Source organism: Nannospalax galili, unplaced genomic scaffold (assembly GCF_000622305.1).
Source record: "Nannospalax galili isolate Female #2095 unplaced genomic scaffold, S.galili_v1.0 scaffold718, whole genome shotgun sequence".
NCBI lineage: Eukaryota > Metazoa > Chordata > Mammalia > Rodentia > Spalacidae > Nannospalax > Nannospalax galili.
The window spans coordinates 394332-406968 of record NW_008341417.1 but is presented as its reverse complement, the minus strand read 5'-3'; the positions used below and the strand labels follow the sequence as shown (position 1 = coordinate 406968).

The window sequence follows — 12637 nt, the reverse complement described above, 5'->3', positions numbered from 1 at the left end:
CACCTCCCCTTCCCCCTCCCCCTCCTCTTCTTCCTCCTCCTCCTCAGCAGTGGTGATCTTAGTCCTCCAAAACTATTCAAATGAGTTACTACGTTCTGCTAAATTGAGATCTAACTGTAAATATGAAGAGGTAAATCCATGTACACAGGAGTGAGACTGAGGGTAAATTGTGTGGACCATGTTTTGGGAAATATATACATATAGCTTCCTTAAAGGGAATCCAACAGATTATTTAAAAAAAAAAAAGACAAGGAAGGAACAAGAAATGTCACCTTGAACACGTACCGAAAGCTTCTTAAAATTATTCACTATAAAAATAAAGCCCTTAAAGAACTCCTTGGCATATGCAATAGGATTTTTAAAAATTATATCTGTGAAATAGAGCCCAAACTTATAGGACGAATGAGTTAGGGGGCCAGAGAGATGGCTCAGCAGGTAAGGGCTCCAGCATGTAAACCTAAAGACCTAAATTCAATCCCTTGGACCCACATGGTGAAAGAAGAAAACGGACTCCCACAACAAGTTCACAAAATAAATAAATAAATATATAATAAATAAAAAATAAATAAAAATAAAAAGTAAAAAGAGAATGAATTATGTGAAAGGACAACTAACTAACAAGAAAAAGGAAATGCCTGAGCCCACAAGACAACTAAAGTGCAGTAATGGAACCCAAACTCACAACGAAAGCAATGAAGGAAAGGAAAGCGCTATGTATTAGAAAAGCGTCCTGTGTGTGGCTCATTTACTTTGAGGTCAGTCACCCTCACCGAGTGATTGCTCAGAGGGAAATGATTATTACACTCTTCTTTGGCCACTGAGGAGTGAGCAATGAGTTCTCAAGGTCACAGTGTCAAGAAGGGCTAAAGCTGTAAGAAAAGTATGAATCCTGCGTTTTCAGGCTCTACACCCCCCATAAGGCTGCCATAATGCACAGTGCTGCACTTTGCAAAATGCACTGAGAACCGTGAAAGGGGGTCCCCATTGCTACCTGTGTGATCATACTCAGCCATGCTCCTCGGCTGAGGCCTTGCTCTGCAGACCTTGTCATCCCCAACCCTGTCAGTCTTCCTCCCATTTTCACCCTAACCCTGGTCTTTGGATTAAGCTCAGACCCTGTCTCTTCTTAGTAATAGTTTTACCGTCCTTCTCAACTGCTTAGGTTACAAAAATGCTTGCCAGCCCTGGTTGGACATGAGTCTCCTATTTCAGTGCTTGTGCTCATAAGAGCCAGCAAAACAGGACCCAGGCATCATCCCATGTGTTCAGCAGTATCTTTTTCTAGATCTTCTGACAACACTTATTTCCTTGCCTTGGGGCTAGCTGATTCTTTTTACTTTTGGTGAACCAGTAGCTACCTGTAATACTCAACTAAACAGAGGTACTGGAGGTTGGGGACAGGAGGAATTTGAGAGTAATCTGGACTAAAGTTACTTACATATTTCTCATTTTTATTTGATGAGGCTCAGAATGGTGAGAGCTGCAATTGCCATTATCTAAAAGAACAAGAACCTTAGATAATAGCAATCAGTATCAAAACAATCAATGATTGTATAGTTTCTTAAAAACAGAAGAAATACTTGCTTTTAAGCAAGCATGGTGCTACAAGTTTATAATCCTGGCACTTGGGAGGTGGAGACAGGAGGATCAGGAATTGAAGGTCATCTTCATCTAAATAGGGAGTTCAAAGGAAGAGGGGGAAGAGGAGCAGGGAGGAGAGGAGCAATGCTTACTTTTAAAGTAAAGAAGCGGAAGGGCCACATACAAGGATAGATGAAAGTAAACATCATCAGGTATGACTTAGGGTGATTTCTTTTGTTGTTTCTTTGTATGATTGTTTTTATTTTGAATGTTAATTTTTTTTAGCACTTTGATGATGCAGAGAGCTTATGTTTTGAAATTGGACCTGTATTTGCACCTTGGCTTGAAAATGTACTAGCGTGTGACACTTGCAGGTTGACTGTGTGAGGTCATTCTGCTCACAGTGAAGCCAGAGTGGTCCAGGTTTCTTTGTAGAGTCACTGTCAAATGGAAACCCCTTGCCCAGTGGCAGATACACAGTTGGTAAGCAACAAATGAGTCTGAATCTGTATCTTTGCTTGGTGGCCCCTACAAGGACCCCAAGTATGGCTAGTGAACCATGAACGTACAGCTATATATACCCTAGCCCCAGAACTGACTGGAATCAGTAGCCACTGAGGTCTCCAGCCACAAACTAATTAGGGAAGTTGATGACCCCTCAGTCCATTACAAGACATGCATTTCAAGTGGGTCTGGACATGGATGTTTCCTTCCCTTAGTCTCTGGCCTCCAATTTTCCCAACCCAACAGGAAATGTAAATCATCTAGACCTTGCACAAGGGCCAGTGTGGTGGTTATTCTGAAAGTATTTTTCCTTCCTTATATATGTGACTAATTTTTAGTCACCAGTTGGTAGAGCATGTACTTAGATTGCGGTACTTCAGGGCTGTTCATTTGTTTTGATTATTTTCCTCAAACCCTTATTCAAAGCAATAAATGGGCTCGGAGACAAAGCAGGCCAGGAATGCATAACAGACATAGAGTATTCACCACTGATTGAATCATGTCTTTTTTTCTCTGCTTCAGTTGAGAAGCATTGTACCACCCTGAACAGAAAGTTATTTTCTAGTTCTCTAAAGAGCTGTGATTTTCACCATCAACCATTTTCTTCTCAGACTGCTAGAGAGATTGAGAGCTGAGTCAGTGGCTGCTTGGTCAGAAAAGAGGCATTAAGAGAGCTTCACTCATTCTTGAGGTTTTCACAAAGGTAAGGGATCCTAGCTAGACACCTCACAAAAGATTTAGACTTGGGTGTTGTCAACACTTCAGCTGAGAATTTGCAAGAACTCACGAGAAGCCAGAGACTGTGCCCTGCGCCTTCTTCGGATAGGGAGAAGCTGAGAGAAGCTCATTTATAAGTGCCACATTTTAAGGCTTGGAACGGGTAGATTCTTTAACGGGCTAACCTTTTTTATTGTTATTTATCACCGTTCTATTCCTCCACTTTTGCATATTATTTTTTTACTTATGAAAAATCAAATTCTAATGCAAAGATTAATATCTTCAGTGTTACTTAACTGACTTGCCAATAAAGCTTGCTTATTGAAGTGATTAATTTATTGTGATTTCCAGTAGGGCCCATTTTTTAAGGGACCTGATGTACTGGGTACTGTAGTAGGTATTATACCTGTGTTATTGCCAGTATTCACAAAAACCAGTTGAGATAATGTTGTCCTGTTTAAAAAAAGATACAAACAAGGGCTCAGGTAATTTAATCAATTTACCCAGTAGAAAAAATAATAAAATTGGGATGAGGACACATTCAGTTCAAATTTGTATCATAAACATTCTTTAAAGGGAATAAAACTAAGGTATTAAGTGTGTTTGGTTCCTCACTCTTTTGCTCTGTTTTCAATGTATCTATCATATTTCTTCCCCATTTTAGTGACTTTAAAAATCATATGACAGAATGAGTTTCCTTTCTTAGTGCTATTTTTCTTTTCCTTATACATGAAACACCAAGTAAAGCCAAGGAAGGACCAGAGTCCTTCCCAGGGCAGGGTACATGACAGAAGACTGAGGGGCTGTCATGTGAAATCCCCTGCATTGGTCCAGGAGAGCAACACTGGGCAGAACAAAAGCCAGAAGTTCAAGGATGGAATCCAAATTGACATGCGGAGTGATCACAGTATTAAACAGAAGTACACAGGGGCTAGAATGGTGGCGCAGAAGAGCTTTGGGATATTGGTGCATGTGCACATCAAAATGCATTAGACTGAGAGCCTCGGGCGCAAAGTGCCTAGGGTGTCATGTCAGTTAAGTGGAGGTAGAATAAGGTCACTAGAAGAGTGTCAGCCCATCATTTACTTTTAGTATGTGTGTTCATTGCCTATTGATGCTTAAATCACCATGAGTTTGGCTGTTTATATTTATTGTCTCACAGCTCCATAAATCAAAAGTTCAAATTGGCTCTACTGGTTTCTCTGCTCTAGTTTTCACAAGGCTAAAGGCAGGGACTGCCATAGGAAGGCTCTGGAGAAAAATCTGTTCTCCAAGTCATTCTGGTTGCTAAATTCAGTTCCAGCAGCTGCAAGACTAAGATCCCTGTTTCCTTATGGTCAGCCAAGATTCATTCCTTCTCAGCTTCTTGGTGCTTCTGACATTCTTGGGCTCACCACCTGCCTACACCTTCAAAGCCAAGAAGAATGGATCAAGTCCTTCTGATACTTTGAGCTTTTCTGGTTTCCATTTCTGCTTCCTGTCTTCTGCTTTCCTCTTCGACTCTTCACCATCTGTTTTGCCTTCTTCTGCTTTTCAGAACTCATGTGATCAACTGAGAGAACCACCCGCCTTTTAAGGTCAACTGGCTAGTAACTCATTCCACCCACCAAGTCCCTTTTATAGCTGTGCATAGATTAGTGTTTGCATAACCAGGGGACTGCAGTCTTGGGGACATCTTTCAAATTCTGCCTCATACTGGAGGCACATTCATTTCCATTCCTCAGGTCTGAGGGTTTTAGGCAGTGTGGGTGTCAGCCTGGATGCCCACACTTGCTGAGTCCTCCCAGACTTCTGGTTATCTCAGTCCTCCAGTGGCTCTCCTCCTTCCAGAGGTCCTCTGCAAACCATTCTCTGATCTTCAGTGCCTCCACCAGTTCTGCCTTCCTTATTGACTGAGCAGTGTTTTGGACACTCCATTGTGTTCTGGAAAGCTTCTTGCTAATTCCCCTACACACTGGGCACCCCTCATCAAGCCCTAATCACCTAGAAAATCTCACGACTTTGAATCTCATCTTGCCTTTTATAATTTTTAGGATCCCTTTGGGAAATGACTCCTAAGTACCCACACTGCCCCACTTTGTAACTAGCATACATAATAATTTTGATTCCTTGAACTAGGAAGGAAAAATATTACTATAGATTGAGTAGTCCTTATCTAAAATGGATTTAGGATTTTTTGAGTTTTAGAATATTTGAATGTATATAATGAGATATCATGGGGATAGGACCAAAGTTTAAAATTGAACTTCATTTAAGTTTCATGAATACTTTATATATATATAAAGCCTGAAGGTAATTTTATATAATATGTATATAATATGTATAATAACTGTATGCATCCAAAAGGTTTATAGCCTGGAAGTATCTATTTGTGGCTTAATGTCAAAGCTCAAAACGTTTCAGATTATAGAACACATTAGGCTCTAGATTAAAGATAGTCTTCTTATAATATACTTATTAATCTGAATTATTTGGGGAGCTATGAACTTATAATTCAAATATGAAGGTTTAGGGCCCTCATTCCCCCAATTTAGTGAATTAGGTTCTTGCTAAAGTGCAGACTATCAGCCCACACCAAAGATTCAGTAAATCTGGAATTTCATATTCAACATTGTATGAAGAGCTATGCCCAACATGGACCATCGTTGAGTTGGAGAAAGATTTAAGCTGAAGCCCAAGTTAAGGATTTAGCATCTGTCTTTCTTTTTTATGAAGTAGTTGATGAGGACTAAGTCTCTCCTAGAAGTCCTTGCAGATGCATTTCCCACTGTGCTGTCCCTGGGCACTCATTAGGAATGTACTACTTGTCACACTCCTAGAAAGCACTGTACCTTTAGGATGATAATGCCGGCACTGATCACAGCATACCTTCTGCTCTGGCATCTATATACCAAGCAACAACCAGCCTATAGTAACCCCTCCCCTATTTATACTCTGGTGAAACCATAGCATAGTGAAGGAGAAGCTTTAATTCTGTGTCTCAATTCATGCAGATTGAACCCTTCATGAAATTCCAGAAAAAGAAAATGAACATTTATTAATAATTGGAAAGAAAACAACCTTTAATAAATGTTGTTTGTGTACATAGCTGGCACTAAAAGAAATAAAGGAGTATCTAGCTTTTATAGACCAAGTGCAGCTTACTGATAAATAAGGTGATTGCAGATAATGATCTCATTTAATCCTGACAAAATTAAGGGATATTATGTCCCTTTCAGGAAGGTGAATAACTGAAGCTCAGAGGTAGGTGACTATGTCATCAGTCAGAAGAAATGTGAAAATTTAATTTTTTCCTTATTTTTATTTTATGTGTATGAGTGTTTTGCTTGCATGTAAGTGCATCCATGTTGTGCAATGCCAGTGGAGGCCAAAGGATTGTATCGAGTCCCCTGGAACTGGAGTTACGAGCAGTTGCTAGCTGCCATGTGAGTGCTGGAAACCGAACCCTGGTACTCTGGAAGAGTGCTCTTAACCAGTGAGGCATCTCTCCAGCCCCTAAGTGTGAAAATTTAAAGCCAGATGTAGTACTCCAAATCTTGTCATCTTTCCATTCATCTATACTTCCTTTCTGGGTTCAAAAATCTCAAAGTTTAGATAGTATTTTGTGTCCATAAGCAAAGAAATTTCACTGATCCATTGTTGCTGTTGGCATGGTTTTAGACATCATAACTTTAACACATCTCTAAATATTAACTAAGTGCTTTTCTCTACAGTTCCCCTTTTGCACAAGAGCCAAAATAAATAAAATGTGCTTACCATTGCAAGTCTCCCATGGGGCTCCCCACACATTTGCCTGTCTAGCCCTAACATTCAAAAGAGGCACATACATATTTATAAACACGTTCTTTCCATGTATGCTTCCTCTATACTTCCTCTAACCATCAGAGCCATTCAGCCCTCAGTTGAACCATTCAGCTCATTTGGCCTGTCTCAGCCTTAAAGCCATGACAAAGCTGCACCTCCCCAGGGCATCTCTCTGGGCACTCACCTTCACAGCACCTCCCCATTCCTCCCTCCAGCCTCACCTCCACCCCTCCACTGGCTTCTTCATCCTCCTGAATGGTCCACATACAGTCACTCCATAGAAAGTCCCATCTTGGACTGATTTTGCCAAGACAGAACTACTGTCTGTAGTATTTGAGAGAGAATGAAATGGATTCAATGGCCAGCTTCCTTTCTGATGTCTACATTGCATATCAGGTGAGATGTCAAGGGAGCAAGTCCTCAGATTGCACTAGCTTTGCACTTCCAGGAGAAATGTCTTTCGCGAGTTTCGTGTCAGAGCCACAGCTCTGGCATTGATATGAAGGAATGTTGGAGATGGCTATGGGGGAACTATGCTTGCTTCTTTTTTGACCTCCTGTTTAATGTCCCATGCAATAAACCTGCTTCTAGAACTTCTTCCTAGGAAATGCTGTCCCCTTGAGCTCTGTCCACTTTTTTCTCTAACTACTATCAAACTCAAGAGTTAAATTTTAGTTCTATTAATTATCCCATTCTTACTTTCTAGGGAGAAGAAAATTCATTTTCAATGGAGGCACTAGAAATTTAGAGAAGGGCTCATGATATCTTTTGGTTTTTTTGTTTTGTTTTGTTTTTTTGAACAAGGCTTGATTTTTATTGTTTAAAAATACTTTATATTTATTTTTCTTTCTGACTCTATGCTTGTGCCTTCAACATTCCACAATGATTTCCTGCTCCTCAATAAAGAGCAGGTCCTGTCATAGACACGTTTAGCACACACAGAACCTTCATATGCCCTGCCAACGTGTTACTTTTTGTTGGACAATCTCATAAGGACTTTAGGTCTCACAATACGAACCTTTCAAAATCTGTCCAGACACACACCACATGCAGATTTCAATGCTTTCCCTTCCTTCTTGGTATAAAGGTAAACAATCTTTTTACCAGGGGTTCAAGACAGCCTAATTTTGTTAGAGGCTGTATTGTAGGAAACCATACATACATCGGTATGCCAAATGTTAGACCATTCTGAGTGCCTTCAAGCACCATCCTCTGAAGAGGAAAGGACTGATGGTATCGTTTGGCTCAAACACTAATGCTTTGTGGAAGTTCTTTACGGTATTTGTTAGAATGGAGCCAGGGGCTCCTCCCAAGCCCATGTTACCCCTGAGGAACAGATCCTCAAATGACCTTAAGAGTAAAAATAAATTGGTTTATCTGGGCCAATTATAGGGTTAAAACACCCAAAAGGACATTATAACCCAAGATTAATGGGGTCAATGTAATTTTTAAGGGTCCATATGTATAGCCAAAGGCTACATAACAAGAAACAATGCCAGACAGGAGATACTTTCCTTTGAGTTATTGGCCAGGGTGGCCCAAAAGACCCCCAGACAGTAACCCAGCATAAAACTGGGAAAATGAACAGCAGATCCCAATCTTATCTAAAGGAATATTGACAACTGATTAATGCTAGATGAGGAACAGCTGATCTTCCTAAAGCAAGGATTTCTAGATAGGCTGACTAGATTCAGTGGATGGACAAGCACTGGGGAATGGCTGGGGGTGCCAACAATATAGCAGACAGTAACAGGGGTGACAGAGTATATGGGTTCCAGTGTGTGTGGGGGAGGCTATGGAAGGGTGCCATTTAGGATGTGGATATATAGATGAATAAGATTGTATGGGATGTTCTGTATGATATACACACAAAAAAATCAACAAATTTTAAAAAAAGATTTATAATTGAGGAAGAAGCATAAAAAATTTACTTCACATTAATTAGTAGAGGTGATAAACATTACCATTGAAATCTACCTGATGACTTTATATCCATACTCAGGTGCCAAGGATCTGAGTGTAACCGAATGTGACTAGTAAACATCAGATATGTAGAGATTAAAAACACGTGCAAACATCTACGCGTTAGTAGCATTAAAAATATAGGAAACATAGCCAGGCATGGTGGCACACACCTGTAGTCCCAGCACTCAGGAGGCAGAGACAGGCAGATCTCTGTGAGTTCAAGGCCAGCCTGGTCTACATAGTTCCAGGACAGCTCGGGTTACAAGGAGACCATGTCTCAAAAAAAAAAAAAAAAAAAAGTAGGAAACAGCATTTTTTTAAATGAAATGGAGATCTTTTTTAAAGGGTAAAATCTCACACAATTTATGTCTTATAGGGTTTATACTGAGTACAATATTGTATAAGTGTAATAACTAAACTGTAAACCTAAAAATGTTGTATCCACTTGTGAAAGAGATGTGCTCTTGCTCTGGAGTGTGTTACTGAATATGTTAAAGCTGTAGTGAAATGTTTCTTCTAATCATGTGGTTATTAAATTAAAAATTAAAAAGAAAATTTTAAATCAACTATGTCATATTCCTTTATGTCATATAGATTTTTACTAACTAGAAAAGACATCAGAAGAAGTTACATTATCAATATTATAATACAAAGCACTATGTTCTCTAATAAATGTGGATAAGACAATGCTTCTGATGTACAAAATGGAACCCAGAACCACAGATTATCCCAATCTGATCTTTTAGACCCACCATGGATGAGCCATGCAGAGAACTGTGGCCTGACCCACTTCCCATTGATGCTCAGAGGAAGGCAGACACTGTTCTAAGATGTGGCCCAGTCAGCTGCCCTGCTGGACCAAGCGCAAGGGAGTGAGCAAGTGTGCACACACCATCACGATGATCCTCACGTGGGCCTCTGCATGGTGTGGTTCAGGCTGCTCACCCTGGGTGCTTTTCAGAGGGGCTTGTGGCATGCCTGTGTCTCATCTTTATTCACAGAAAGGCTCTTTGTCAGCTCTTGGAACCTGCATTTACCCCAGTCTCATAGGAGACACTCCTGGGATGAGTAAGGGCAGTGGTGGAAATGTGGGGATTGGGATCCTGGGTAAGCAACCCAACGTGGTATTCTGTTGCTTCTTTCTTTGAAACTGTGGAGCAAGTGCCCTGTCATCTTTGTGAGTATTTAAGGAACTAAGCAGTAAATGTCCAACTCTTATAAGTTAATGAAAAGGGAACAGTCATTCGGAAAGAGAATGGTGTTCGGAAGAAAAGAAGCTTTGAATTGCCACTAGATCAAACACATAGTCTCATAGTATTTACTATGTTCCAGGTACACTGCTAGGCGTTGGAGATACTGTGGTGACTTGAACAAGCAAAGTCTCGAAACGTATGGGTTCTAGTTTCCATGCTTTTTGTTCCCTTGGACAATCTATTTCATCTTTGAAATGCAGATCTGTAATGACACTATTATTTTCTGTCTTAGTGCTAGTATTCTTACTGCATCTTCAGGTTCTCCTGAAATTTATGAGGGAGGATCTTTCACAGTATTGGCTTGAGAAGAGGGGTCCCAGCATTCCTCTCTGGTCTGTCCTTCAAACTTCCAAATCAAGCCATAATTCTTATCTGGTAGCCCAGCTATCTGCTGAGAACAAGCCATCAGCAGGTAGCAGACAGTCTTTACAGACTTTAGGAATCCCTTCATCAGCACACGTGGATGAAAAATTCAGAATAGCAGAGCAGAGCATGCTGCATGTGGAAGGCAAGAGCAGGCTCTGGAGGTGGACAGGAGCCATCCTAGGAAGGGGACTGACCACATTCCTAGTGTAGTGTAAAGATAACTCTGGTTGGTGGGGTTTTATTAATTTAAAAAATATTTTGTTTTTATTTTGTATGTGTATGAGTGTATTACCTGCATGTACGTTAGTGCACCCATGTCATGCAAAGCCCTTGGAGGTCAGAAGAGGGCATCAGATCCCCTGGAACTGGAGTTATGGATGGTTGTTGGCCACCATGTGGGCCTTGGGAATTGTTCTGAAAGAGCAGCTAGTGTGCTTAACCACTGAGCCATCTTTCTAGCCCCTAATTTTTATTTTTTCGAGACAGGGTCTCACTGTGTAGTCCAAGTTGTCTTAGAATTAACTAGGTAGTTTAGGGTGACCTTGAACTCTTGATGATTCTTTTGCCTCAGCCTTCCTGAGTGCTAGGATTTAACAAGGAGTAACCTGATCAGATATGCACATAAAAATAGTCACTCCAGCTCCACTTTACAGTGGAATTAGAAATGGGCTGTACCTGTAAGCAAGAAGGTTAGGACCCTAACCTAAATTCAGAAGTGAAGGGCAATGAAGACAAACGGATATGGAATTTAAAGAGTTGGAGAGATCAAATGAGGGAGAAGCAAAGAAGGGAGCTCGAAACTCTTTGTTTTTGGCAAATGAGTGGTATCTGTGCCTTGTGACTGTCCTGGTCAAGGTGGACTCTGGAGCGAGTAATCAAATGGGCCTGGAAAGGAAAGAGAACGAGGTGCTGGGTAGACCACTCATTGCCTCAATTTTGTTGCAGACTACTTATTCACACTTGTCTGAACTCAAGACTGCTCATATTGTACAACCTGACAAAGTACATATTATGTTTATTCAGTTTATAGTGTAAGAATCTAAAGTGAGGGCCAGTGCACTGTCTCAGCATGTAAGGGCACTTGCTGACAAGCCCGATGACTGAGTTCAATCCCCAGGAGCAACACGGAAGAAGAAGAAAACTAACTCCTGAACATTGTCCTCTGACCTACACACACACACACACACACACACACACACACACACGCACACGCACACGCACACACGCACAATGTAATATAGACAATTATTTCAATCTAAAGTAAACTATAGTATTGATGCCCACAAACTTTGGGCTAGGTTTGATAAAGCCATCATTCTATATTCTCTAAAATAAGGACACATCTACTCACAGAGACATGAATGAGAGACTGAGCAAGTGATGGCATCTAAATCCAGCATCCCATTCAGTTCCAGAACCTCTCAGAGACTGAGCTGCTACACATAAGCATATGGTTCTAATTGACTTTAATGGGATTCCCTTGCAAACCACAGATTCTAAATTATCCCCCAATAGGTATAGCATTTATAGGAGACGTGTTATTTTCCCTGAATACCCTTTGGGTACTGTTACACTAAATTCTGACAGAAACAGAATTCACAGTCATCTAACAGTAGAATACCAACTGTACACATATTCATTTCTTATAAACCACAGAAAATAGGTATTTATAACATGTTTTAAAGAGAATCTAATTTCATGTTAAGAAATAGCAAATGTAGCCTTGATATAATATTTCTGTTTTAATTTGCTTTTATCCAAGAACAAAACTTTCTCTTCCTTTTTTTCTTTTTTTCTTTCCTTCTTTCCTTTTTTGGTGTAGGGGAGGGATTTTTTTTCCCAAGTCTGGAGATTAAACAATTTAGTAGGCATTCCACGTTCAGCATTCAGCTCACAAAAAAGGGATTTGCATATGAAGTTGTTTGCGCAGGAAAACACTTCTGAACGTGCTCATAGTTCATGGGAACTCTCTGTATCCATGGACGCTCCAGTTGGCCCCTCATCCTTCTCTTTTCTCCCTCCTTACAGGTCACTGGATTGACACTGTCTCAGGACCTTGATGATCTTGCCATACTCTACCTGGCCACTGTGCAAGCCATTGCTGTAAGACACTTTACTGACATTTCAAAAGTCCTATCGATACATTGTAAGCCATAAGCTCCTTAAGATGCATCATATGTTTTTTTGAGTTTCTTAATTAAAAGAGAACTTGCCACAAATAAATGTTTACCCATCCAAAAAGAAATGCCGATGAAGATTTTTCACCTGCTTTAATGATAACCTCAAATAAATGAAAGCCAAAAGAAGTTAAAGTCTTTGGACATGATATTCATCACTTATTTGATGTCTCCTAAATTCACCAAATACAGACAAGGTCTATGAATGTGTACATTAGAAAGCTGGTGTTAAGAACAGCTACTATTACACAATGCATAATGTTCACTTTG

General features: G+C 40.3%; 1 protein-coding gene across 8 annotated transcripts in view; it reads left to right on the top strand.

The window, feature by feature from the left end:
• Nucleotides 1-12637, top strand: part of Fggy (FGGY carbohydrate kinase domain containing) — a 409436-nt gene that overhangs the window by 311082 nt on the left and 85717 nt on the right. For 7 of the 8 annotated variants that reach the window (XR_003850117.1, XM_017799079.2, XM_029565258.1 and 4 more), the window contains one exon: nt 12219-12293. The exons of the other annotated variant lie outside the window; for it this stretch is intronic. Coding sequence is in view for 6 of the 7 variants with exons in the window: in XM_017799079.2 (XP_017654568.1) it covers nt 12219-12293 (75 nt within the window). In the remaining variant the exon portion in view is untranslated. The remainder of the gene's footprint in view (nt 1-12218; nt 12294-12637) is intronic. 8 annotated transcript variants of the gene reach the window in all.